General features: G+C 50.9%; 1 protein-coding gene across 5 annotated transcripts; it reads right to left on the bottom strand.

Annotated features, from left to right (window-relative positions):
• Window positions 1-601: 601 nt before the first annotated feature.
• CAD (carbamoyl-phosphate synthetase 2, aspartate transcarbamylase, and dihydroorotase) lies at window positions 602-27,462 on the bottom strand. Of its 5 annotated transcripts, XM_009183850.4 has the most exons (45): window positions 27,121-27,462; window positions 26,738-26,877; window positions 23,438-23,567; window positions 22,468-22,610; window positions 22,144-22,285; window positions 21,779-21,950; window positions 21,069-21,254; window positions 20,797-20,909; window positions 20,344-20,489; window positions 19,958-20,089; window positions 19,589-19,822; window positions 18,923-19,144; window positions 18,530-18,718; window positions 18,146-18,270; window positions 17,833-17,963; window positions 12,994-13,106; window positions 12,354-12,598; window positions 11,885-12,131; window positions 11,458-11,556; window positions 11,061-11,285; window positions 10,789-10,971; window positions 10,371-10,589; window positions 9,937-10,104; window positions 9,192-9,374; window positions 8,979-9,083; window positions 8,091-8,330; window positions 7,791-7,872; window positions 7,103-7,269; window positions 6,763-6,927; window positions 6,474-6,605; window positions 6,029-6,230; window positions 5,430-5,620; window positions 5,191-5,331; window positions 4,864-4,965; window positions 4,053-4,149; window positions 3,798-3,848; window positions 3,451-3,495; window positions 3,179-3,348; window positions 3,010-3,084; window positions 2,287-2,499; window positions 1,970-2,095; window positions 1,612-1,767; window positions 1,414-1,515; window positions 1,095-1,189; window positions 602-978 (listed from the first exon to the last, which is right to left on the bottom strand). In XM_009183850.4, the coding sequence occupies exons 1-45, from the start codon at window positions 27,200-27,202 to the stop codon at window positions 876-878; spliced, it is 6,729 nt and encodes a 2,242-aa protein (XP_009182114.1). In that variant the 5' UTR covers window positions 27,203-27,462; the 3' UTR covers window positions 602-875. The 5 variants fall into 5 exon arrangements, with proteins under 5 accessions (XP_009182114.1, XP_009182111.1, XP_009182113.1 ...); XM_009183847.4 differs by having other exon boundaries at window positions 1,414-1,767; XM_003908401.4 differs by lacking the exon at window positions 3,798-3,848 and having other exon boundaries at window positions 608-978; window positions 27,121-27,364.
• Window position 27,463: the final 1 nt, after the last annotated feature.

Below are 27,463 nucleotides of genomic sequence, written 5' to 3'. Positions count from 1 at the left end.
TGATGAGTGTTCTCCCAGTGTCAGAAAGAGGGCAGAACTCTGTCAAGTCTTTGAGTCAACAGAATTGAGGAAGAAGGACTGGGACACCAGCCAGAGCCTCCAGGTAAGCTCTGGCATTAGCACGACACAGGACTCAGCACAGAGTAACATGCTCCCGCTGAGTCCCAAAGAGCCACGAGTGTGAAAATGCCGAGTGTGGGCACACAGCCCTAGCCAGAGCCCTGCCTGGTGAGGCTGCTCTTATCATTTGGGAATCTGCTCAATTTTTCTTTTTTTTTTTTTTTGAGACGGAGTCTCACTCTGTCACCCGGGTTGGAGTACAGTGGCCGGATCTCAGCTCACTGCAAGCTCCGCTTCCCGGGTTCACGCCATTCTCCTGCCTCAGCCTCCTGAGTAGCTGGGACTACAGATGCCCGCCACCTCGCCCAGCTAGTTTTTTGTATTTTTTTAGTAGAGACGGGGTTTCACTGTGTTAGCCAGGATGGTCTCGATCTCCTGACCTCGTGATCCGCCCATCTCGGCCTCCCAAAGTGCTGGGATTACAGGCTTGAGCCACTGCGCCCGGCCAATTTTTCTAAAAGAAAGCTCCGTTCTACTACACTCAGCATCAAGCGGCAGCTCAGCTGTTTATTAAGTCAGTAGAAAAATGACTGTACAGGTTTAAGGTGCAGGAATGAAGATAGGGCAGACTGGGCCCCAGCATCTGAGGCCCCACCCCCATGCCAGAGAGTTCCAATCCAGAGCCTGAAGTGTGGTCAGCACATGTGAGCTATCTGGATGTTCAAGAATATCTAAGTGTGCTGCCCCCGTAGGGGGCACTGGAATTCCTTGCCCAGCAGCTGGGCCTAAAGAGAAGAGGCTGAGGAAGCCAGGCCCTAGAAACGGCCCAGCACGGTGGCTAACAGAGCCATGCGGATGTACATGCCATTCTCAGCCTGGCGGAAGTAGGCTGCGCGGGGGTCCGAGTCCACTTCCACGCTGCAAAAAAAAAAAAAAAAGGAAGTTATCATGCAGGCCATGGTTGGCTTGTCCAGGACTAAGTCTCCTCCCCTCCACCAGACCCGAGGCAGTCTCCAACTCTGACGCTGCACCACCTTATCTCGTTGACACGGGGCATCGGGTGCATCACCACCATCTTCTTCTTGGCCCGGGTCATGATGTGGGGAGTGAGGATGAACTGGCCAAAGCACTGCAAGGCAGATGGGGTCCCCGTTAGTGCCTTGGGGTAGGAGTGGCTACAGAGGACACAAGTCTGGACTCCACTGTGGCCCCCTCCACACCCACATGCAGCTATGGCAACTAACGGACATGAGGTTTAATAGCTCTGACCCAGCCCTCAGCCCAGCCTTTCTGTCCTCATATCTGATGCCCTATGGCAGCAGCCCTAGCTTCTTCCTCAAGCCCAGCACTCACAGCTTCATACTCCTGGGTAGAGCCAAATCGTTCCTTCTGGATTCGAGTCATGTAAAGCACATCAGTGTCAGGCAGTGCCTCCTCAATGCTCTCGAATTCCTCCTGGAGGGTGAGGAGAGCCATGGTGGATGCAGCACTGGGCTCTGACTGCCCAACCCACGTCTCCATGGCCTCCAGGCTGGGCTGTGAGGGTCTCACCTGCTTGGTGCCGCGGGAGGCCACAAAGGCCCGCACAGTGGGTGGCATGCGCAGGCTGGGAGGTGCCACGTAGCGCAGGCTGACACGATACTGGGTGAGCAGGCAGGCCAGGGAATGTACTGTGCGTCCGTGCTTCAGGTCACCCACCATTGTGATCTAGGGGAGGAACCCAGTCACCACAGGGATCCCAGACTGGGTTACCCCCCGCCCCCCGCTACATCATTTCCAAGCTTTTAAAAGTCCCTGGAGCAGAATGAAGGCCTCCTTGATGCAGCTGTCCTGGACCAGGGTAACCACTTCCTACCTCCCTCTCTAGATCGTCCCCTGGCAGGGCCCCAACCCCTGCCACCACCCTCACCGTCATGCCATTGACAGTTCCCAGCTCCTCACGGATGGTGAAGATGTCCAGCAGGGCCTGGGTGGGGTGCTCTCCGACCCCATCCCCAGCATTGATCACTGGCCTCCGGCAGTGCTTGGCGGCCAGCTGGAAAAAAGGGGAAAATCCTGTCTTTTGCAGCTCAGAGGCCCCCCAACTGTCAGTCCCACTCTTCCGGGGTCCCCTCACTCATCTGGCCCAACCTGAGACTTGCAGTCACAGAAAATGTGGGTAGAAGGGTTCTCAAGTCCCTGGGTCCAGCCTTCTTAACCCCATCTCAGTACCCAGGCTGGCCTCACCTCCACTGCTCCAGGCTGGGGGTGCCGGAGCACGACGACATCAGCATAGCAGCTCATGGTCTGCACGGAGTCAGCCAGGGATTCGCCCTTCTGGACAGACGATGTGGCTTCCGAGAAGCTGAGCACAGCACCTCCCAGCCGGGCCATGGCTGCTGCAAAGGAGCTGCTGGTCCGTGTGCTCACTTCATAGAACATGGAGGCCATGACCTTCCCCTGGGGAGAGAGCAAGGTGGAAGGTGTACGTATGTGTGTCCACCCTGGGGGAACCACAGGTGGGCACCACCACCCCAAGTGATATTTGAGGGACGCTGTGAGGACCCTTCTGCACCTAAACCTTCCCTGTGACCTGTCAGAGCCTTGACGTTTCCAACACTGGTGTCACTCTGAGCTAAAGGCTCTGCCTCCAGAAAACCACATCATTAAGTGTTTGAATGAGCCGGGGAAGGAGGACATACCCTAGCTCTCTCCTGTGATTGCAGCAGCCCAGACCAGAAGACCCCACTAGTGGGGTGATGGTCTCATGCTCAGGGCCTCCCAAGCCAGCTAAATCCTGCTTTGGGGAGGGAAAACGTGGGGGGAAGATCTACAGCAGCGGAGGGATGGACTAACATAAGGGAACAGGATGGCAGAGGTAAGACCCACTCTGACCACTGTGCAGCCCTGCCCTGATGCTGCCCAAGGGCAGGCAATGGCTTGGACCCTACCCCCGGCCCTGATCCTGACCTTCAGGATGTCGAGGCTCCGCTCCTTCTGCACCATCATACGCAGTGTGTGTGCCACATTGAACAGGTGAGACATCTAAGAAAGAGCCCAAATTAGCTAGAAAGGTCCTAGCCCCAGTTTTCCAAATCCTCAAAGCTCTGGGTGGTCCCATCCTCCCTGCCCCAGGCACCTGATCCTTGGTGAACTGCTGGACGGACAGGATATGTTGGCCCACTAATGAGTGCAGCAGGGGTGAGGTCTGGGGGTGCAGCAGGCCAGGGGTCCCCAGGTTCTGGGGAGATGCCTGTCTAGGTACTGGTGGTGGAGGGTAGCAGGTGCCATCAGGGGTTCCCATCAGCTCTGCAGTGAGGGATGGGGCAGAAGAGGCTGGTCAGAGGGTTCCTCCTACCAAGGCCAGATCAGAGGTCCCCGAGGTGAGTGTGTGTCAGGGTGGAGTCTCACCTGGCTCAGCCACCTTCCGAGAGGACTTCTCCTTCGGCTCCTCAGCTGCAAACAGGACAAGAGGACAGATATATATTTATATATATTTATGGCTGAGGTTTGGAAAGAAATCCCATATTCCCAGGAACTCTGAATCACAGTGTATGTGTTAAACCAATTCACAACACAGTAATATAGCAGGTTAGGGGAGGGCAGGGGACTGCAGCAGCTCTGGGGACAGACAGGTGGCTTCCATGGGGCTGTGTTGTATGGGAGCAGTGGTGCCCTCCCGGGGCTCTCCCAGTTGGCAAAGGCATCCTAGGCAAGAGGAACGGCCAGACTCACACCAACCAACAACCTGGATTTACCCCACGCTCTGCTGCCCCGTGGGATTCCAGCTCCTGGGCGGAGGAACACAGCTGCCCACAACAAAAAAGGGCATGTGAGAAGTTGTGAGATGCCTACTCACACTGGGAGACTTGTTTAGGCAAAGGATGGCACAGCAGATCAGACAAGGATAAAGGGATGGAAAGGAGGACGTGTAAGTAGAGAAAGGTGAGGCGCTGGGAAGAAGTGGATCCTGTCCCTACACAGCCTCTGAGTCACAGGAAGCCCACTCTTACCTGGCAAACCTGGGTCGGAGGCTCGATGGATTCGGGGCGGCAGATGGAAGCGGCCATCAGGAAGCCCTGGGATGCCACGGCGGGGCCTTTCAGGTGTCTGGAGGGATAACAATGGCCCAGAGTTTTTTTTTTCTTTTTCTTTTGAGATGGAGTCTCGCTCTGTCGCTCAGGCTGGAGTGCAGTGGCGTGACCCTCTGGGTTCAAACAATTCTCCTACCTCAGCCTCCCAAGTAGCTGGGATTACAGACGTGCACCACCACGCCTGGCTAAATTTTGTATTTTTAGTAGAGATGGGATTTCACCATGTTGGCTAGGCTGGTCTTAAACTCCTGACCTCAGGTGATCTGCTGCCTTGGCCTCCCAAAGTGCTGAGATTACAGGCATGAGCCACTGCATCTGGCCAGGCCCAGCGTTTTTAAAAAGTAATTGGCCCAGCCGGGTTAAGAGAGTGGACCATCCTGGCTAAAACGGTGAAACCCCATCTCTACTAAAAATACAAAAAATTAGCCGGGTGTGGTGGCACACACCTACAGTCCCAGCTACTCAGGAGGCTGAGGCAGGAGAATCACCTGAACCCAAGAGGCGGAGGTTGCAGCAAGCTGAGATCGTGCCACTGCACTCCAGCCTGGGAGACAGAGCAAGACTCTGTCTCAAAAAGAAAAAAAAAAAAAGTAATTGACCCAACCCCACTTCAAATTCAGTCCCTTAAGAAAACCCCAACTGTTCCTGAACCACCAACAAAAATGTTCAAGTTGTTTATCCTGCCCTGGGACTAACACCTCCCAGCCCCCTAGCCCAGAAGTGTGGATACCGTGGTCATCTCACTGGTGGTAGGGGCTGAGGGTGGGAGCTGAGGAACAGCCCCCTGTGGCCACTTCCGTACATCCTGTCCATAGCCCGGGGGCACCAGAACCTGCAGGCAGAAGGCAGGGCACTCAGGAGGGAGCAGAGAGAACTCAGGTCCTAAAGGGGTAGATGTCAGCAAGGACAAAAAGCGCCTTGAGGGAGCTGTGCCCCCAACCCCTGGTCCAGGGCAGTGGTGCACATAGTGGGACAGTGTAGATGTGCTGGGTAGGGAAGAGATGAATGTGCTGTGGAAGAGGGCACTACTGAGATCAGGCAGGGGCTACTTGCGTACCTGCCCGTCGATATAGGCAACCTCCCCTCGTAGGACCACACGGCGGATGGTGCCCTTCACCTTCTGCCCTTCGAAAGGTGTCCAGTGGGCCTTGGAGAAGGGCATGTGGCTGGGGATTGTCCACTCATGCTCCAGATCCACCTGCCCAGAGGACATGGGTTATGCTAGGGAAAGGCTCCCCAGAGACCAGATTCTAGGGCTGGAGAGCTCCCCTCCTGCTCTGGGCCTCATCCCCACACCTCCACATAGGTGTCCTCCTGTGGCGGCAGGTGAAAGATGCGCCGAGGATTGTGGTGCAATCGCTGCAGTAGGTCGTCCAGGCTGAGCCGGCCCTCGCTTACAGCTGTCAGCAGTAGTGGCAGCATGGTCTCTAACCCTGGGAACCCAGGTGGGGGCCTGGACCCACACTTCTCCTCCAAGGTATGGGGAGCTGGGAGAAAGAAAGCCATTACCCTCAGGACCAATCACCTCCACATCTGGGAAGTTACCCACACCCCAGGACTGCACTTCAACAACCTCCTTACGCTCACTACCACTCCCGATGCTCATTTTTTCTGGGAACTGGAAATGAGGGCAACAGGACTGCTGCCATCTTCTGGAACCCACACTTTTACCCACGTATTCTTTCATTTGCAGTTTTACTCACTGGCTCATTGATTATTTCAACAAGTATTTATCAGGCACCTATCACAGACCAGGCACCCTAGAGGCTAGCGTCTCATATAGATCAAGACCCTGTCCTTGTAGAGTCCTGAGGCCTGGCCTGGTTCCCATTTTCTTGCTAGGGCTGTTCCACAAGCCCCACTGCGCAGAGGAGGTACATGCTGGATTCTCTCACCATGGTCTGAGGCAAAGCAGTCAATGACAGCCATGTTCTCCCACAGGGCTTCCACATCCTGGTGGGAGCCAAGCTCAGGCCGGACCTCCCCCTTCCCAGGCCCCAGGCGCTCCAGGTCATCATGGCTTAGGAACAGGTGGTGGGGAGCCACCTCGCAGGTCACCGGCAAGCCCCGTGCCTTTGCAGCTTTAATTAGCAGGATCTGAGGAACAATGGGAAGATTCAGAAGAGGCACCATCCATATGCCCTGCCCTACACAAAGTCCCATTGGCCAACATCCCTGCTTAAAAAATGATGATGTAGACCTGCAAGGGCGCTGGCTCGAGACCCTCCTCCCACTGGCTCGAGACTCTCCTCCAGCTGTCTCCTGCCCCCAAGGACTACCCTGACCTTTGGTGTTACTAGGAAAGCAACAGAGACAGCAGGAACTCTGGTATACTCTTACCTCCTCCTTCCGTGCCACGTGACATATGTGCACTGAGCGCTGAGTGAGCTGAGCCACCATGAGGACAGCAGCCAGAGTTTGCTGCTCTGCGTGAGCCACAATGGGGAGGTGAGAGGGCCATGTCTCGAAATGCTGGGAGCAGAAAGAACTGATGAGGAAGTGTGCAGAACTTTTTACTGTGCTCATCAGAGCCCAGAACCCCCAGGAGATACCCTGAATCCTCACTGCTAGGGGCCCACAAGCCAGGAGACACTGGGTGGTGGCCTCCTGCCACATGCACACTCCCTACCTCCATCCACTGGACCACGCTGTCCAGCCGCAGCTCAGAGAAGGTCTCATTGAGGTAAAGCTTCAGCCCAGCTGCAGACCCGGCCACGGTGCCCAACATTCCTGCATTTTCAGACGAGGCCCCAAGGAATAAGGCAAAGTCGCAGCGGGCGCTAGCCTCTGCCAGCTGGAGAGGATACACAGAGGTAAGGCTCACTGGCACCCATGCCCACACAGGCTAGTCTGGCACCAGTGGCCTGGGCCCATGGGGAGGGGCAGAAGGAAAAGGGCTCAGGGAAGCAAGGGTGGCTGGTGGGGGCATGTGGGTCTCCAATACCAGGAAGAGAGGTGCACTGGCTCACCTTCTGGGCCAGGGCCAGAGCAGGGGCGTCAATGATGGGGGGCCGGGTATTAGGCATGGCACACACCATGGTGATACCCCCAGCCAGGGCAGCAGCTGTGCCTGAGGCAAAGTCCTCCTTATGTGTCCCACCTGGTTCCCGCAGGTGCACATGGACATCAATCAATCCTAGGATAAAATGGAAGCAAGATTACAGGAAGATTCAGAAATAGGAAGGATAAGCTGGATGCGGTGGCTCACGCCTATAATCCTAGCACTTTGGGAAGCCGCGGCAGGTGGATCACCTGAGGTCAGGAGTTCGAGACCAACCTGACCAACATGGTGAAACCCCGTCTCTACCAAAAATACAAAAATTAGCCTGGCATGGTAGCACGCGCCTGTAATCTACTTGGGAGGCTGAGGCAGGAGAATCGCTTGAACCTGGGGGGCAGAAGTTGCAGTGAGTTGATACCGCACACCACTCCCTCTCAAACAAACAAACAAACAAACAAACAAACAAACAAACAAAAAGGATCCTCAGACAGGCCACTGTGGATCAAGGAATGAAAGACTGAGAAAGATTCTGGGGTCTTCACAGTCTGTGCAGTCCAGGACAGAGTGTGGACCCCCTAGCCATCCTTCACCACACTGAGGGCCTCTATGCCAGCGGCTGCCAGTGTCCAAAAGCCAAGTTCTCCCCAAAGACTTACCCGGCAGTCGCACAAGCTTTTGGGAGGTCATACAGTCAACGTGCACCTTCAAAGGAGGGGCTGGCCCGATCTGGCCTAGGGCCTGCAAGTGGAAAGCAGTCAGCTTTGATTTAAGGGAAGGGTGATTCTGGGAGTTGCAGGGAGAGATGTGGGTTTTCCCATAAACCAGGCTCTGTACTCTCTATACCCATCGTCTCTCCCTCTGTAGCCACGAAGCTTTATTACTAGCATGACTGTTCCATACTCACTCCTCCATCAACACCGGCAGTCTCTCCCTCCCAGCACGTGGGTCTCAGTTACCTCCACGAAGAGTTTGGTGCACTTGATATCGATGATTAGGGGCACAGAGAAGTCAGCGGCCAAGCGCCGGGTGCGGTAGCCCTTGGTGACAAAGGAAGACAGACGCCGGCCCCCAGCTCCACGCATGGACAGGTTAATCACCAGCTCAAAGTTTTTCTCAGCTAGCTGCTCCAGGATGCTCCGCTGTGGTGGGCACTCACCATCCACGGCCTCCTCAAAGTGCCAGTCCACAGCTGTTACCTGCCAACCAGGAGTCAAGGTCAAGGCCAAGCTGAGCCTGGCAGGGGTCAGGAAAGCTAACCTTAAGGGAGAGGAGCTGGCTGAGGAGCCCATGATGAGGAGACTGAGGACCCATAGGGTGGGGACCGAGGGCTGCCACTATTTGATATTGGCAAAGTATATTTCTTAACAGGAAAGATATCTACACTAAGTAAATAGGTTACCAAGGACTAGGTGCAATATGAGCTCACACATATGTACACAGAAAATTCTGGAAGGAAAAATATCAGAATAGTGGTAGAGAGACTATAAGAGACTTTTCTCTTTGCTTCCTGTGTATTCTGCTTTCTACATGGAATATAGCTTATTAGTGTAATGGTAATAATAAAAGCAGGGGAATAGGAGACAATCCTTTTTTTTTTTTTTTTTTTTTTTTGAGACAGCATCTCACTGTTTCCCAGGCTAGAGTGCAATGGTGCATTCACTGCACACTCACAGCTCACTGCAGCCTCTACCTCCTGGGCTCAAGAAAGTCTCCTGCCTTAACCTCCTGAGTATCTGGGACTACAGGCATATGCCACCACGCTCAGCCCAGATAATTCTTTGGTGCAGTATTTTCACCCCCTTAGGGAAGGGCAACAGTGGGGTAGGTTGCCAGAGTTCCTGTACCTTGACTCCATGCTCAGTGTAGAAGTCAGCTGTGCCGAGACTGGCATAGAGGCTGTAGCCCAGGCTCTCCAGTAGTCGCACAGTTGGGAGTAGCTCACTTTTGTTCTGAAACCAGACAGAAGGATGAAATTGTTTTCTTCCTGTCTTCCATTTCAAGGTCAGCCCTGGCTCGGGGAGCCACGGCCCTCGGGAAGTCCACATGGATTCTGGTACCTTATAGCTGCCAATGGTCAGCAGGATATTCTTCTTGGGGATCTTAAAGCCAGTGCTTAGCATGGCCTTGAGGTATGCCTCGCAGCGGCTCTCCCCAAAGCCGGCTACCTCGCCAGTACTGGTCATTTCCACACCCAACACCACGTCAGCACCCGCCAAGCGGGAGAAGGAGAACTGAGGCACCTAAAGGAGCAGGAGGGAAAAGAGAGGGCCAAGGTGTGAGGGGACCTCCTCCCTCACCAGCAGAGACGGACACGGTCCCCTGTTCTTGAGCTCATCTGAATGGCAGGGTCAGCTTGCCCTCTCTGTGTGCCCTACTGCTTTCCAAACATACTTGGGGTTGTCCCTCAGGTTCTGCTTAGGATGTGCCCTTGCAAATAAAAAACCTTAACCATCCTTCAAAACTCAATTCAAATAGCACCCCTTCTCTCAAGTCTTCCCAGATCACCTGTTTTGGAAGCAGCACCTCCTGTCTCTGAACTCCTGCAGCATTCTGTTTATAGGTCGAATATGTAGTTTTATCACAGCCTGTTCTATACCAAAGTTTTTTTGGGGATGCAACTTCTCTTCCCTCCTATTACCATAAAGTAAGCTCCTAAGGGACAATGACCACCTCATTACCCCCATGATCCGGCAATGCCTTGCAGTCGGTGCCTGGTTTACATGCTGATTGACAGCTCTGTGTGGTGAGTGACCTCTCTCCCGCTATTCTTCTGCTAACCCCAAGGGTTTCAATATTCCTTACCTTTACTCCCACGACTCCAGAACCAGTCATCAGCCCCACAGGTTCCACTTCTTCCCCCATGATGACCCGCGTGGCCAACGCTACTAGGTCCACGCCCAGTGTCTTGGAAACGAAGGGGAATGAGCGAGAAACCCGTACGTTGCATTCAATAACTTTCAGCTGGTCATCCTGGGGCAGAGAAGACTGGTCAGGCCTTCTGCAGGATGGCCTTGCTGACACTATCTATAGGCCTAGACTCTTCCTCTCAGTCACCAGTCTCTGGGGGAATCAGACTGAGCAGGGTTCAGGGTGACTAACTGTCATAAGCCCCAACACCATTAGCTCCAGCTAAAGCCCCTTCCCTCAAGCTTCCCTGCCTACTTAGATGAAGGTAGGAGACAGTACAGGGTTTCATGGCACTGTGGCCCTTTAATTCTTTCCTTTAGCCTTATTACCTTGGCAATGAGCTGCAGATTGAAGGGTCCTGTGACCTGTAGCTCCTGGCCCACAGCATGCACAATGGCTTTGATCCGCTCCAGGGTTTTGGCAGTGATATCTTGTGGGGGGGTCACCAGCGTGGCATCACCTGAATGCACACCTGCATTCTCCACATGCTCAGAGATGGCGATGGCTGCCACCACACCATCAGAGGCCACAGCATCCACGTCAATCTCCTAGTGGGGGGACACAGACAGTGTGATGTACGGCCACTTTCTTCTCCCACTTACTCTAGGATTGTCTCTTCCTTTACCGAGCCCCACAGAGCCCACTGTTCCCAGCTCTGGTGCCTATGATTCTGCTGGACCAGAGAAGGAAGTCTCCTCCAGGGCTGGCAGCATGCCCTCAGAGACTTCGCTGTCTGCAGCCTCCCACCTTAGCCTCCTGGATGAACTTGGAGATGACCACGGGATGCTCTTTGGAGACGGCTGCTGCGCTGCTCAGAAAGCGCTCCAGGTCCCCATCCGTGTAGGCCACATTCATAGCAGCACCACTCAGCACATAGGAGGGGCGCACCACACAGGGGTACCCCACGGTCTGGCAGAACTGGCGAGCAGACTACAGGAGGCAGGGAGCTTAGCTGGGTTGTTCACACTCACCCCCAAGAATCATCCAGCCTCCAGGTATCCCACCAGGTCCCAGCCCACCTCGAGGTCACTGAGCTCCCTCCACTGAGGCTGGCTGATACCAATGGTGTCAAGGAGCCGGGAAAACTTGAAACGGTTCTCAGCTGAGTCGATGGCTTCAGGGGAGGTGCCCAGCACCCGGCACTGCTGCCGATGCAACGCCATGGCCATGTTGTTGGGCAGCTGTCCACCCATGGATAGGATCACACCTTCAGGGTTCTCGAGCTCATAGATGTCCATCACCACCTACAGTGCAGGGGAAGAAACAAGCGGTGGCAGCAAAAGAGGGCAGGAATCTGAGCCTTCCTGCTCACTGCTTCCCTCAGCCCCCACCAAGTTTAAAAGAATCTTAGGTCAGCCAGCTGTTCGACTCGACCCTGGCCACCCAAGCTACCAGGAAGCCCCCATTCCCCCTCACCTCAAAAGAGATCTCATCAAAGTAGAGTCGATCACACATGTCATAGTCGGTGCTGACTGTCTCTGGGTTATAGTTCACCATGATGGTCTTATACCCCATCTGCAAGAGGGAGGGGAAGGGTACTTAGCAGTCAGGAAAATCATGGAGAAACTAAGCCAAAGCCCCTACTTCAGAGAGTGCCAGCACAGCTTCCTCTGAAAGAGCTGTACAGGACCCCTGCCTTGGGAGGGAAGGAGGTACAAAGTGTTGGGGAAGAGATTCATGCACCATGTGGGGCATGAGAGATGGCCTAAAAGGACCCCCGCCCCAAAGCTCTATGACCAAAGTAAGTGATGGCAATTAATAGGAAATGCCAGGATCAGTGCTAAGCAATTGCTAGAGATAAACAAAACAGCAAAGAAACTGGAATGAAAATGAACTCTCTGACCTTTCGGAGCTGCTGGATGCAGCCTACAGCACACCAGTCAAATTCAACACTGGAGCCAATACGGTAGACGCCAGAGCCAAGGACTAAGACATGAGGTGTTCGAAAGGTGAGGTCGTGGGTGGTGCCCCAGTATGTTAGGTACAGGTAATTTGTCTGGGCTGGCCATTCAGCTGCAACTGTGTCAATCTGTTTCACTGCCGGACAGATCCCCAGTTCCTGACGCAGCTTGCGAACAGCCAGCTCTGTGCTAAAATAGAAGAAGGGTCTGAAACACAGGCCCAGGGAGTAGGGTACAGACTGATAGACGGTTGAGACCCCAGGGCAGGGATGAGAGAAAATGTCCTTGGAACCAAGGTCAGAAGCCTCTAAAGCTCCCCACACTCTCCTTCCTCCTTCCCAAGGGTCCCTCACTGATACAAAGGTTCTGCCCCACATTTCTCAGCCGGAAGCTCTCATTGCCACCTCTGACCTCAGAACTGCAAGGGCAATCTGCTTGTCTGAGAAGCCAAGACACTTGGCCTGTTGCAGCAGGTCTGGGGGCAAAGGCTGTCCACGGTGTTGTTCTAGCAGCTGGGCATGTGTGATGATACGCTTCATTCGGTGCAGGAACCAGCGGTCGATGCGTGTGAGCTCATACAGGCGGTCCACCGAATAACCAGACCACAGAGCAGCTGCCACCACAAAAATCCGCTTATCTGTTGGAGTCTCCAACTCCTGATAGAAAGGGGGTAGACAGAGGGAAGCTACCGCCAGCCCATCTAAAAGCCTGAGCATGCGTAGCTGCCATTGTCTCAGGGGAAACCGTACACCAGAGCACAGGCTGTATAATTGCAAAAACCTGGATACCAATCCTGGGTCTACCTCTCACTGGCTATGTGGCTTTGAGTAATTTCTAGAACCTAAGTCTCAGTTTCCTCATCTGTAAAAACAAATCTAGTAATACATCCTTGCGTGATAATGAGACATCTCAAAATTCTCAGCAAAGTGAAAACAAAGCAAATGTCCAATGATAACTGCTGCTAGTGTTACTGGTAACAAGCTCATGGTCTGGAGGCAATGAGAAGCAGGGTCTATTTTAGGGGTGTTACCAGGGGAGGGGAGCAACTTACCACATCGCTGACTGGTTTCACTGTGTGATCAAAGCCCACACAGTTCTCATCCACCATGCGCAGGGCCTTCTGGAAGGCCTCCTCAAATGAACGCCCAATGCCCATGACTTCACCTAGAAGAACAGAATGGAAGGACTGAAGGTGTGGAGGTGGAAAGGGTGGAAGGAGGGCACTGCCCATAATGCCTATGGTTTATAGTCAAGACTCTGGGAGATTCCCAAGGCAAATGACATGATGGTGGGATTCATGGTGTTTCACGATTAATCCCAGCACTTTGGGAGGCCAAGGCAGGCGGATCACAAGGTCAGGAGGTTGAGACCCTCCTGGCTAACATGGTGAAACCCCATATCTACTAAAAACACAAAGAAATTAGCCGGGCATGGTGGCGGGCACCTGTAGTCCCAGCTACTCGGGAGGCTGCGGCAAGAGAATGGTGTGAACCTAGGAGGCAGAGTTTGCAGTGAACAGAGATCGCACCACTGCACTCCAGCCTGGGGAACAAAGTGAGACTCCCTCTCAAACAAAACAAAACAAAATAAAACACACAAAAAAAGAAATCTTAACTTATAGCTCTTTTCCCTGCCATTTTCATGGATAAGCTCAGGTTTTATGCTTATTAATGAATATAGAATCAATATGCCTAAAACGGGCATGGGGATACTGGAATATACCCCATATACTGGATACTGGAAGTTTATCACAGTGGCCCAAACCACTGATGGCTGTCCAGTTATTGGGCTTGATTTATTCACATAATGATAACACCATCTGGAATTCTTTAAAACTTTTTTAAAAAGTGTAGATAATAGGAAGATGAGTCCTACTACTCATCCACGCAAAGTAAATCACATTTACAACCATCATTTTAGAGTTTCTCTTTCTGGACTTTTCTTCGTAGGTTTTTTTTTTTTTGTAAGATGGAGTTTCACTCTTGTTGCACAGGCTGGAATGCAATGGCGCAGTCTCAACTCACTGCAACCTCTGCCTCCCGGGTTCAAGCAGTTCTCCTGCCTCAGCCTCCTGAGTAGCTGGGATTACAGGTGCATGTCACCACGCCCGGCTAATTTTTGTATTTTTAGTAGAGACGGGATTTCACCATGTTGGACAAACTGGTCTCGAACTCCTGACCTCGTGACCCACCCGCTTCGGCCTCCCAAAATGCTGGGATTATGGGCGTGAGCCACCGTGCCGGGCCCTTCATAGGTATGTTTTACATATGATCACAGCATACATATAATTTCCATCCTGTGTTTTTTCATCATACATTTTCCCACATTGCCACGTGGCCTCATAAACACCAACTTAATTCTTTTATGAGATGGAGTTTCGCTCTTGTCACCCAGGCTGGAGTGCAATGGTGATCTCAGCTCAGTGTAACGCCTCCTGGGTTCAAGTGATTCTCCTGCCTCAGCCTCCCAAATAACTGGGATTACAGGCATCCACCACCATGCCCGGCTAATTTTTGTATTTTTAGTACAGACAGGGTTTCACCATGTTGGCTAGGCTGGTCTCGAACTCCTAACCTCAGGTGATCCACCCATCTCGGCCTCCCAAAGTGCTGGGATTATAGGCGTGCACCACTGTGCCCGGCCAACACCAACTTAATTCTTATATGATTTGCCATAATTTAACTGCTAACTGAAGGACATTTAGCATTTTTTTTTTTTTTCCTGAGACGTAGTCTCACTGTGTCACCCAGGCTGGAGTCTGTGGTGCAATCTCAGCTCACTGCAACCTCTGCCTCCCAGGTTCAAGCGATTCTCCTGCCTCAGCCTCCTGAGTAGCTGGGACTACAGGTGCGTGCCACCATGCCTGGCTAAGTTTTGTATATTTTTTAGAGATGGGGTTTCACCATATTGGCCAGGCTGGTCTCAAACTCCTGACCTCAGGATATGCCCACCTCAGCCTCCCAAAGTGCTGGGATTACAGGTGTGAGGCACTGCACTCGGCCCATTTAGCTTTTAAGTGTTTACAATTAGGCAGTCCTGGTGGCTCACACCTGTAATCCAACACTTTGGGAGGCTGAGGCAGAAGGATCACTTGAGGCAGATTGAGACCAGCTTGCACAACATAGTGAGACCTCCCTCTCTACAAAAAATAATTAAAAAAAAAAAAAAATTAGCAGGGTGTGGTGGTATACACCTGTAGTCTCACTCCTCATGAGGATGGGGTGGGAGATTACTTAAGCCTAGGAGATGCAAGCAGCAGTGAGCTACAATCACACCAGTGCACTCCACCCTGACAGAATAAAACTCTGTATTTAAAAAAAAAGTTTTCATAATTATAAGTTAGGCTGTGATGTATTCTTTATTTTTTAAACAGACAGGGTTGGCTAGGCATGGTGGCACATGCCTGTAATCCCAGCACTTTGAGAGCCAAGGCAGGCAGATCACGAGATCAAGAGATCAAAACCATCAATGTGGTGAAACCCCATCTCTACTAAAAATACAAAAATTAGCTGGGCATGGTGGTGCGTTCCTGTAGTCCTAGCTACTCAGGAGGCTGAGGCAGGAGAATCATTTTAACCCAGGAGGCGGAGGTTGCAGTGAGCCGAGATCGCGCCATTGCACTCCTGCCTGGCGACAGAGGAAGACTCCGTCTAATAAAAAGAGAGAAAAAAAAAGCCAGGCACAGTGGCTCACGCCTGTAATTCCAGCACTTTGGGAGGCCGAGGCGGGCGGATTATGATGTCAGGAGATCGAGACCATCCTGGCTAACATGGTGAAATCCTGTCTCTACTAAAAATACAAAAAATTAGCCAGGCATGGTGATGGACGCCTGTAGTCCCAGCTACTCAGGACACTGAGGCAGGAGAATGGCGTGAACCCAGGAGGCGGAGCTTGCAGTGAGCTGAGATCGTGCCACTGCACTCCAGCCTGGGTGACAGAGCAAGATTTCGTCTCAAAAAAAAAAAAAAAGATAAAAGAGACAGGGTCTCGGCCAGGCACAGTGGCTCATGCCTATAATCCCAGCACTCTGGGAGGCCGAGGTAGGCAGATCAACCTGAGCATGGGCATTCAAGACCAGCCTGACCAACAGGCAGAAACCCTGTCTCCACTAAAAATACAAAATTAGCCATGCATAGTGGCACATGCTTGTAATCCCAGTGACTCGGGAGGCTGAGACAGGAGAATCGCTTGAACCCGGGAGGCGGAGGTTGTGGTGAGCTGAGATCACACCATTGCACTCCAGCCTGGGCAACAAGAGCGAAACTCCGTTTCAAACAAAAACAAAAACAAACAAAAAAGACCCTGTCGCCCAGGCTGGAGTGCAGTGGTACAGTTACGGCTCACTGCAACCTTGAACTCGTGGGCTCAAGCGATCCTCCCACCTGAGCTTTCCAAAGTGCTGGGATTAATTATAGCCACCGTGCCTGGACTGGGTATGATGTTTTCTGTTTTGGATAATCTCCTTAGGATACATTTCTAGAAATGTAGAGGCAATAGGTAACACAAATTTTACAGCCTTTGATAAGTACAAATAACTTTACAGAAGTCTGTGCTTTATCATACAAAGTTTAATCAACCTTCTAAGAAGTGGGCATAACAGTATCTCATTTAACTAGATTTCTTTTTACTAATGACAGGAACCGTCTTTTCTCCAGGTTTGCTTATTGATTTCTTCTGTAAAGTTTTGTTCATCTCCTCTGACCATTTACTCTAGGGGCTTAAGTATTTCTTACCAACTGTATTTTTCTATTTACAATTCTAACATTTACGTTTCTTTAAAAAAGTTTTAAGAACACTACGATGCTAACAGCAGTGTTAAGAAAGCAGATTGTGACTTATTTTGTTCGATTTCTTTGTAACTGTGGTTATAAGACCTTTTATTTTGAGATTTGTTAAAAAAGAGAAACCTAACACATGCATACACATATGCCTAGAAATGTATGCAGTCATAGACACATGGCCGAATTAATCAATCTCTGTAAGGCAAGATTACAGGTGACTATTGTTCTTTGGTTAAACTATCTTTTCTTGTTTTCCATGATTCATGTTTCTTACTTACTTGTATAATAAAAGTTACAAAAAGTTATCAAAGACCACATTCCAAGAATACTTGAATAGATACAAAACAATTAAATGTCTCATCTAGGAACCAATCTTTCATTGGCCTATTTTCAATCCACTTCTTTTTGCCACAATTTAATTATGGCTTCATTCCCATGTTTATTCTAATTTTCATATAACAGAGATTCATCTCCAGAAGGAACAAATTGGCAGTCTTGCAGAATTTCTAAAAATTCTGAAATAATATCTGAGCTTAGACTTGTTTAAAGGCCACTACTGCTCTAAATGGAAAGCTGGAGCACCACAAAATGCTCTTATCTATCAGGCTGGTGGCACTCTGTCTGGTACATGTATATTTTTGTTTTGGTTGAAATGTGTTAGAGTATGGTCTTAGGTAACTAAAGGGATACCACAAAGAAACATACTAACTCAATTCCAACATGCTCTGCCACTGCTGGGTACTGTTACAGCCATTCATCATTCACTAATAAATTTCCTTGTTACCAAAAAGGTCTATGATGCCCTGCTCTGATGTAAACATCATAATAAAAAAAATGTCATTTAGTGGCCAAAGCAGAAAGTGCCAGAGGAGGAGATACTGTAAAAATGAGATGAGGTAGTCTGGTGGCTTGCACCTATCCCGGAGATTCTGTATTCCAACACAGATTTCCAGATGCCTCCCCAACTCCTGACGAGGACTATAATCTTAGTTTGAAATGTCTCAAGCACCTGCTCCTATAGGGGCTAAAAGACCACGCCAGGGAACTCGGACATTTGAGATTACTGGTCATGGGGGGCCCCATGGGGGTGCCCGGGGAATGAGTCTCACCAACGCTCTTCATGCAGCTCCCGATCTTTGTGCTGACTCGCAGGAACTTGCTAAGGTCCCATCGAGGAATCTTCACCACACAATAATCCAGGCTGGGTTCAAAGGCTGCTGTGCCCCCTGTCACAGAGTTCCTGGGGTCCAGCAGGTGGGATGCCAGAAGGACAGTGAAGGAAGTGTAAAGGGTGAGCTTCCAGATAGCTCTCTCCATTCCCACAAATATAGGCCAATGTCCTTTTCATCTTTCCTGTGCCATCAATATTTTCTTCAGCCCCCGACCCACTTCCCCACTGTGATTTCTCCCTCATCCTCGTACCTGAGCTCAGGCAAAGGGATGCCCAATGCTAGCTTGGCTGCCACATAAGCCAGTGGATAACCTGTGGCCTTACTGGCCAGGGCAGAGCTGCGAGAGAGCCTGGCATTCACTTCAATGATGTAATACTGCAAAGAAGGAGAAGAAAGAAAAAAGTCACCGGCCTAGAAGCCCCTGTCTAGCAGAGGTCTCAGAAAGGAGAGAAAATAAGCCCTCTCCAGCGGGATGGCTAGCAAAAGCACCCTCCCTAAGGCCCAACCCCAGTAAAGGAGATTCCAGCTTCTACTCCAGGACTGTAAGGCCAAAAGACCTCAACTTCAAGTGCCAAAAATTATGCAAGCAGAGGGGGTAACAACCACACTATCAGCTCCAGAGCCTAAAGCTTACCTGCTCAGACTCAGGGTTCAAGGCATACTGCACATTGCACTCCCCAACAATTCCCAGGTGCTGGGTCACCTTGATAGCCGTCTGCCTCAGGAGCTGGTACTCCCTGTCATTCAGTGTCTGGCTAGGGGCCACCACTATGGACTCACCGGTGTGGATGCCCAATGGGTCCAAGTTCTCCATGTTACACACCTGTGAAGGAGGGTGCCATGGAGGTCACTGCCAAGCAGAGTCAGGAGAGGCAGAAAGCTGCACTCCAGGGTCCTGTTACCTCTAGGGCTGCACCTAACCTGGGTCTGAGGGACCTAGAACTCTCAAAGACCTTAGCCCAGGCCTCTGCTCTTCCAAAAGCTCATCCTGCCTGACATGACTCCCACCCTTCCCCCATTTACTCACCGTGACACAGTTTCCATAGGCATCTCTCACCACCTCGTACTCAATCTCCTTCCATCCCTTCAAAGACTTGTCTACTAGCACTTGGCTGGTATGGGCAAAAGCTGAGGCCACGAGACCAGAGAGCTCCTCCCTGTTAGAGGCAAAGCCAGAGCCCAGGCCACCCAGGGCAAAGGCTGAACGCACCAGCACAGGGTACCCCAGCCGTTCAGCAGCTGCCTGGGCCTGCAAGGAGTGGAAGAGATGAACAAACAGGTTATTCCCCGCTGCCCAAGGTGTGCCTGACCCACAGAAAAAACGATATGAAGAAAATAACACAGCCAGGCACAGTGGCTCACGCCTATAATCCCAGCACTTTGGGAGGCCGAGGGGGGTGGGTCACCTGAGGTCAGGAGTTCGAGACCAGCCTGACCAACATGGAGAAACCCCATCTCTACTAAAAATACAAAATTAGCCAGGCACAGTGGCGCATGCCTGTAACCCCAGCTACTCAGGAGGCTGAAGCAGAAGAGTCGCTTGAATCTGGGAGGCAGAGGTTGCAGTGAGCCGAGATCGCACCACTGTACTCCAGCCTGGGCAACAAGAGTGAAACTCTGTCTCAAAAAAAAAGTAAATAACACTACCAAAGAAAACACCACCATTCTTCCTTTACCCAAACACCCCTCCAACCTGTTCAAGAGAATTTGCTGCCTCGCTGGGGGCCACATGCTCTCCGATCTCTGCCATTCTGGCAGCAAAGGCCCGTCGATCCTCAGTCAGCTCAATGGTCTCTACTGGTGTGCCCAGGACCCGGACCCCATACCGAGCCAGCACCCCGGCCTTGGTCAGCTCTACACCACAGTTCAGAGCAGTCTGGCCCCCAAAAGTCAGTAACACACCATCAGGGCGTTCATTACGTATCACCTGAGGACAGAGAGGGGAGTTACAGGCATCAGAACCTTGTGGGTAGAGAGGCAATCAAAGAAGTTTAATAATGCAGCGTGACCACTGGGCCCCCTGCCCAGTCCTCTTTTCATTCCAGCCTTGCCCCAGTCATACCTGGGTTACATAGTGAGGTGTTATAGGAAGAAAATAGACCTTGTCGGCCAGCCCCTGGGAGGTCTGCACTGTGGCAATATTGGGGTTGATCAGCAATGTCTGGATGTTTTCCTCCTTCAGGGCCTTAATTGCCTAAAAGGACAAGAATGGCATCTCAGCCTCTGCTGAAGAAGCAAGAATGCAAACAGCCTTAGGGCAGCATTCTCCTCTTCTTTCCCTCCCTGTACTCTTGGCCCCTAATAATTGACTTCTATTTCTTACCACATCTCTCTGTACATTCCCCAAATCTGATTCATTTCCTCCCTACAACCTCAGCCCTTCTCCTTAAGACTGTTTCCATTCTTGAGGGTCACACACCCAGAAGGGTGGGGAGGGGGATGCCTCACCTGAGAGCCTGAGTAGTCAAACTCTCCAGCTTGGCCAATGGAGAGGCCCCCTGAGCCCAGGATGAGAACCTTTCGTGGTGGTGGAAGCCCAGAGCTGGGAGTGGGAATCCCAGGGGGACAGAGGCGCTCAGTCAGCCGCTCTCTAACTGTGGAAGCAACGAAGGTCATAGAGCTGAGCTGGACCCAAGCGGTCAACTGGATTAGCTCCCTCACTTTCAGAAGAGTCCAGAGCAAATTACGCATCTAATGAGTAGCAGAGGGAGGACCAGAATCCAGGACCCTGGAGTTCCTTTCAACAGAAGCTTAAACGGTATCTTGGGTTGGCTGCCACCCACCCCCAATCCCCTTAACCTCCCAGACATCTAGGAGTTGCCCAGGGTATGTCCACCTTATGCCCATCCTGGAGCCAACCCTGTTCTTAGGTCCACAACCCAGTTCTACTCAGGATCTTACCTGTCTGGCCCCCAGGATTCCCAGCTGTGGCCTCTTTCACAGTTTCCAGAAAGATATCGAAAAGCAGTTCCATATCTGAAGGGCCAGCTTGGTGCTCTGGGTGAAACTGGACACTGTTAAAGAGATTGCATCATGAAAGCCATCATGCTCCCTGGCATGACACTGGCAACCTCGGAGGTGGGTAGTGGGAAAGAGGACTGCCGTGCTTTACTTTTCCATCATCAAGCACCACAGGGCTTCAAAGTTGCAAAGAACTAGTCAACTAGGCTCACCTGAAGAAGGGCAAGCTGTTGTGTACAATGCCTTCATTGGAACCATCATTGGCGTTGGTGAAGAGAGGAGCCCAGTCTGCTGGCAGAGAGTCTGTCTCCACAGCAAACCCATGGTTCTGGGATGTCAGAAAGCAGCGCCCAGAACCCACCAACAAGCAGGGCTGGTTATGGCCTCGGTTCCCATATCTGGAGGTAGAAGCATGCTGAGTCACAGGCCTCACTCACCCTCTCTTCACTACTGAACCTATCCCAGCTCTCACTGATCTCCTGTTCTCAGTAGCCCCGCTCCTGTTTCTGTTTTTTTTTTTTTGTTTTTTTGAGACGGAGTCTCTCTCTGTTGCCCAGGCCGGAGGGCAATGGCACAATCTCAGCTCACTGCAACCTCCACCTCCCAGGTTCAAGCGATTCTCCTGCCTCAGCCTCCAGAGTAGCTGGAATTACAGGTGCATGCCACCATGCCCGGCCAATTTTTGTATTTTCAGTAGAGACAGGGTTTCACCATGTTGGCTAGGCTGGTCTTGAACTCCTGACCTCAGGTGATCCGCCCACCTTGGCCTCCCAAAGTGCTGGGACTACAGGCATGAGCCACCTCACCTGCAACCTCCCGCTCCTATTTCAACAAGAATAAACGCCAACTCTCTTCTCATTCCTGAGACACCCCACCCCTCATGCCACAAGTATGGGCCCCTTCTGCTCCCCACAAGTCCCACCTCATCTTGTAAGTCTTGGCCCCAATGGCTAAGGCCAATAGTTGGTGTCCCAGGCAGATCCCAAAGACAGGTCGAGGATTAGGCTCAGATAAAACACGGCTCAGCGTGGATACGACACTGGGATAGGAGGCAGGGTCACCAGGCCCATTACTTAAGAAGAGACCCTCATACTCTGGAGTGGGCAGAAAAGATGACATCAAAATCAGTATTTCAGTTACAGGAGGCACACCTGTGGCCCCTCAACCCATGAGAGTGTAAGTCCCAATGTCTACCTTCTTCACTGCAACTCATACTCATTGGACCAAGGGATAGATCTTCCACCCAAGCTGTTTGTCTGAGGCCCTGAACAGGCCCCAGCTACTCACCTTGGCTGTCTAGTGCATGGTCCCAGGGTACCACAGTGACCTCAGCCCCACGCCGGCAGAGGCATCGGATCTGATTATACTTGAGGCCACAGTCCAAAGCAAGGATCCGAGGGGCACCCCCTGTATTGAATACCCGTGGAGTCTGAGAAATAAAGGAATAAAGGGCAACAGTTAGCAGCTGTGCTCAGTGGGTGTAAGATATGTCTGCACCAACTCTTACCTTCAAAGCCTCCTTTGATTCTCTCCTGTGTTTACCCCCCAGTTGTGGGCAGAATATAACTACTGTGCTAGAGCTTGCAACACACTCCCACTCTACCTCTGTACCTTAATGGAGACCTCTGGTACCAGGGGGCGGGCATTGGGGTCCAAGAATGGCAGGGATGAAGGTTCTGTTCCATTCTGGACCAGCTTCCCCAGCAGAGACCCTTGTTCCCGCAACTTCTTGGTCAGCTCCCGAGTGTCTACTCCTGTCAAAATAGCACAGTCTTAGGGATCACACTCCCCCAACTCAGTCATCTGTGAGGTCAGACTTCCAGAAGCACTTCCATTCCAGAGCCCTAGTCACACACAGCTGTTCTATGTGCATCAAAATCCTGGGCTATTGTGACAGAAGTATACTACCATGAAGCATTCCTGCCGAAAATATCACATCGGAATTGGACAACTCTAAATATATCCATTTATAGAAAATAAAATCAAGGGAAAAAAAGAATACGCTAAGTAACACTACAGGAATGTAACCAAGTAAGTGCAGACTATGGGATACTAGATACAGGAAAAAGACCTGTTTTCAAATAGCTTACAAGGTCCACAGATTAAGAGACTTATCAACCAAATGCAACGCATGAATCCTGTTTACAGCAAGATTCAAATAAACAGAAAAAAAAAATTAGTGGAAATTTTAAACATTGTCTGGACACTTGTATTGGGGAATTATTAATTTTTTTAGTGTATGATGTTATTATGGTCATGTTTTTTAAAGATTCCTTTTGCATAGATGTTGAACTATTTGTAGATGAAATGATATGATGTCTGAGATTTGCTTCAAAATAATCCAGTGGTGGTGATGAAATGAGATTAGCCCTGACCTGATGATTATGGAAGCTGGGAGTTCCTTTCTGTGTTGGAAATTTGCCTTCTGAGTGACAGTTCAATTCTTTCCCCCAGCCCAACTCCAATCTAAATCTTCCAACTATCACAGTCTTAGTCAGGTCCCAGCAGACTACAGAAACTTGATTCTTTCCATCCAGGCATGCTGTGCTCTGTCCAGATATGCCCATGCTTGCCACCATACCTTGCAAACCAGGGATGCCATGCTGCTGCAGCCACTCATGCAGGGTGCAGGTGGCACTCCAGTGGCTGGGAGTAGGACAGCACTCTCCCACCACCAGTCCTGCTACGTGGATGCCCGAGGATTCAAACCACTGTAGATGGAAAGATTGTGAGAAGCCTCAGGCCAAGTTATTTTTTTACAGCATTTTCCCCATTGTGTGGCCACAGACCCTATATTCAGCCACACTGAATGGCCTTCAATATACCAAGCTTTTGGTGCTTTTGCATAGATATTTCCATTTACCAACAATGCTCTCTTCTATATGAAACACAACCCACAGGCCCAGGGTACCCAGTTGGTCACTGAAAATGACACTTTCCTTTCTATTTATTTATTTATTTTTTTTGAGATGGAGTCTCACTTGTCGCCCAGGCTGGAGTGCAGTGGTGAGATCTCAGTTCACTGCAACCTCTGCCGCCCAGATTCAAGCAATTCTCCTGTTTCAGCCTCCCGAGTAGGCTGCCACCATGCCTGGCTAATTTTTTGTATTTTTAATAGAGACGAGGGTTTCACCATGTCAGCCAGGACGGTCTCAGATCTCCTGATCTTGTGATCTGCCCGCCTCTGCCTCCCAAAGTGCTGGGATTACAGGAGTGAGCCACCACACCTAGCCATTCCTTTTTTCCTTTTTGAGACAGGGTCTTGCTGTTACCCAGGCTGGAGTGCAGAGTGCAGTGGTGCAAACACACAGTTCACTGCAGCCTCAATCTCCTGGGCTCAAGTGATTCTCCCACCTCAGACTCCCGAGTAGCTGGGAAAACAGCTGTGGATCATCGCACCTGGCTAATTTTTTGAATTTTTTGTAGTGACAGGATCTCACCATGGTGCCAGGTTGCTCTCAAATTCCTGGGCTCAAGTGATCCTCCCACCTCAGCCTCCCAAAGTGCTGGGATTACAAGTCATGAGCTACACGCCCCACCTCTTTCTTCTTTTATCTAAAACTGAAATCACAAATCCCTTCTCTGTGAAGCCCCTCCCACTCACCCAATACAGCTTATGCCTCCATCTTAGAGCTCTCTTAATATTTTATTTCCTCTCTTGCTATTTACATGGTATTATGAATATGTATGTGTCTTTGTCACGAAACAGAACTCAAGAGCAAGGCACATGGTGTCAGTCAGACATTTATTGAGGTGCAGGCATTGCAGAAGATGCTGAGAAAAGAGCAATGAACAAAAAAAGATGAGGTTCCTGTCTTCATGATGTTTATTTCTGATGTAGGGAGCCAGAAAACAAGGTAACACCCATATAAATATTAATTATATAGTGTGATTAAAAACTGAATAAGATAGGGAGGTACAAAATACATTACCAAATGAAACCAAAGGTTCAGGGCACAATACTAAGCATGCCCCCCAAACTTCATTTGGGATTATTTTTTAAAAAGGCGGGGCGCGGTGGCTCACGCCTGTAATCCCAGCACTTCGGGAGGCCAAGGTGGGCGGATCACCTGAGGTCGGGAGTTCAAGACCAGCCTGATCAACATGGAGAAACCCTGTCTCTAATAAAAATACAAAATTAGCTGGGCGTGGTGTCCCACGCCTGTAATCCCAGCTACTCAGGAGGTTGAGGCAGGAGAATAGCTTGAACCCGGGAGGCGGAGGTTGCAGTGAGCCGAGATTGCGCCATTGCACTCCAATCTGGGCAATAAGAGCAAAACTCTATCTCAAAACAAAATACAAATTTAAAAAATTAAATAAAAAAAGATAATATACCAGCCTGGGCAATGTGACAAAACCCTGTCTCTACAAAAAATACAAAAAAAAGTAGCCAGGCATGGTGCCAGGTGCCTGTAGTCCCAGCTACTTGGGAGGTTGAGGTGGGAGGACTGCTTGAGCTCAGGCGACAGAGGCTGCAGTGAGCCATGATTATGCCGCTGCACTCCAGCCTGGGTGACAAAGTGAGACCTTGTCCGCCCCCCTACCCAAAAAAACAAAAACATGTTACTCAATAAACTCAATAGATAAGCGTTTAATCAGAAAGTTTAAGTGGGAGGGATCAGCATATTTAAACTGCATTCAGCTGGGTGATGAAGAGTTTAAGGAACCTGCATTCTGAGACTGTCCAGGGATCTGAAGGATAGTTTGGCAGAACCCTCCCTGGCCAGGTGGAGTAATCCATTTATATGTGTGAGTGGCTCCAAGAGGCCTTTCCCATCCTGGTACTAATAGGGCCTCAATTTTGTAGTTTTATAAACTCAAATTTTGTCAGTGTGCCTAGAGTTGACAAAGGTGATGACTGACATAGGTTAACCAAATTCACAAGACACTGCACTATCAACTAGAATGCAGTGTATTTACAGGTTTGTGATGAACCTATAAATTCCTTTCCAGGAAGAATAATATGTATGTCCTCTATCCGGAGCTCTCTTTCCCCAGTGTCAGGGTGGCTGGGAAGGCAAATTAAGAATTAAAGGCTTAGACACCTGCAACGAGGCCAAACAAATTTTGAGAACTACTACTCTAGGCCAGATTGACTTCCTCTATTACCTTAATTACTATATGTTGGGTTTTTTTAATGCTTGAACTGTCAGAGGGCAACTTAGTTTCCAATTTCAGAGGTGAAGGAATAGGGGAAATCTCAATGTAGGAAGAAACCCAGTTTTCTCACCTAGAGGTAAGAACACAACTGAAAAGCAGAAAATCAGGCAAGGCCATGTCAGTAGGTCTAGAAAATGATATCACTGGTTTTGTAGGTAAACTGGCACTTAATGTCACTGCGAAGAATGTGACCCTAATTTCCAGTCTCTTTCCACTGATTTATGTAGTCCTAAAAAGCACTGCTCCCGCCTGACTCTGCTGCTAAAAAAAAACCTTCAATGGATCCTTTACCAAATTAAGCTGACTCTGCTTCGGCTTCAAGTCCCTCCATGCCTACTGTATCTAACTTACCTGCAGGCTTTTTTCTCATGACTTCTGCATTCCTAACAAATTGGACAAGGCTGTTTCCCTTACACCTCTTTTACATTCCTTGATCCACGCCTTCACTACATACAGAATGCTTTCAACTATGCCTAGAGCCTTGATGCCCTTAACAAAGACGATAGCTTTTCCCTCTGAGGCCTCCAACACTCTGTGCCTCCCAAGGTACTTAACAACCCCTGCCTAACTACAATTAGTAGTAGTCTCAGTCCTTGACTTATTACTTCAGTGGGTATGTTTTCTGCACGATGCCCAGCGGGGTGTCAACATCTCCTACTTCACTAATAGTTAACAATTACTGATTTGAAAGGAATGTAGAGAAAGCACTGGGTGTGGCTACCTTGCAGAGACCGAACTCATCCATTTCATCTGGGGGGATGCCATAGTTGCCGATCAGAGGATACGTGAGCACTAAGATCTGTGCCTTGTAGGAGGGGTCAGTGAGGGCCTCAGGGTAGCCGACCATGCCGGTTTGAAACACTGCAAGAAAGAGGCAGGGCTGGGCTCCGGCAGGGCACCCTTCGGAACACTCCCCGCGCGACGAGCACACCCCAGTGGAGGCTGCCTTGGTCGCGAGGGGTTTATGGCGCTGGGGCCCATGGGCACCGAATCGGGGGAGGGGGTGTGCTGGCGGGAAAATGGCGGGGTCTGGACGGGGAAGGTTGGGAGGAGAGGCGCATCAGAGCGTGGGATAAGGTCTGCAGCCTAACCGGGCTTGCTTACCCACTTCCCCGGCAGTCGACACGGCGGCCCCAAAGGGCTGGCCCCGCAGGACCGACCCGTCTTCCAACACTAGGGCCGCCATGGGAAGGGAGCTCAGAGGCGGGGGCGAGTACGGAGAAGCGGGAAGGACTGCAAACTCCACTGGAACCACGTGAGGACGGCGCGCCGGAGTCGGTCCACGTGGCTAACGGCGCGCGGCGCTGGAGAGAAGCCGGGCGCGGCAGCTCAGGAGCCTCCGGCGCGCTTGGCGGCGGCAGAGACTGCGGCGGCGCGGACACAAGCGGCGTGAGGGGCGGCGCCGGGCACGTAAGGGGCGGGGTCGGCGAAGCCACCGGGAGTGAGC

This window comes from Papio anubis, chromosome 14 (assembly GCF_008728515.1).
Source record: "Papio anubis isolate 15944 chromosome 14, Panubis1.0, whole genome shotgun sequence".
Lineage (NCBI taxonomy): Eukaryota > Metazoa > Chordata > Mammalia > Primates > Cercopithecidae > Papio > Papio anubis.
The sequence above is the reverse complement of the archived record's forward strand: the minus strand, read 5'-3'. Positions and strand labels throughout refer to the sequence as shown.

Excerpts from the sequence above, each read along its gene's own strand:
- CAD (XM_009183847.4), bottom strand. The coding sequence starts at position 27,202 with ATGGCGGCCCTAGTGTTGGAAGACGGGTCGGTCCTGCGGGGCCAGCCC. Across the intron at positions 17,964-18,145 it reads ATCCCTTTGCCTGAGCTCAG|GAACTCTGTGACAGGGGGCA; the intron begins GTACGAGGATGA and ends GCTGGACCCCAG. Across the intron at positions 3,085-3,178 it reads AGCAGTTCACCAAGGATCAG|ATGTCTCACCTGTTCAATGT; the intron begins GTGCCTGGGGCA and ends GCTCTTTCTTAG.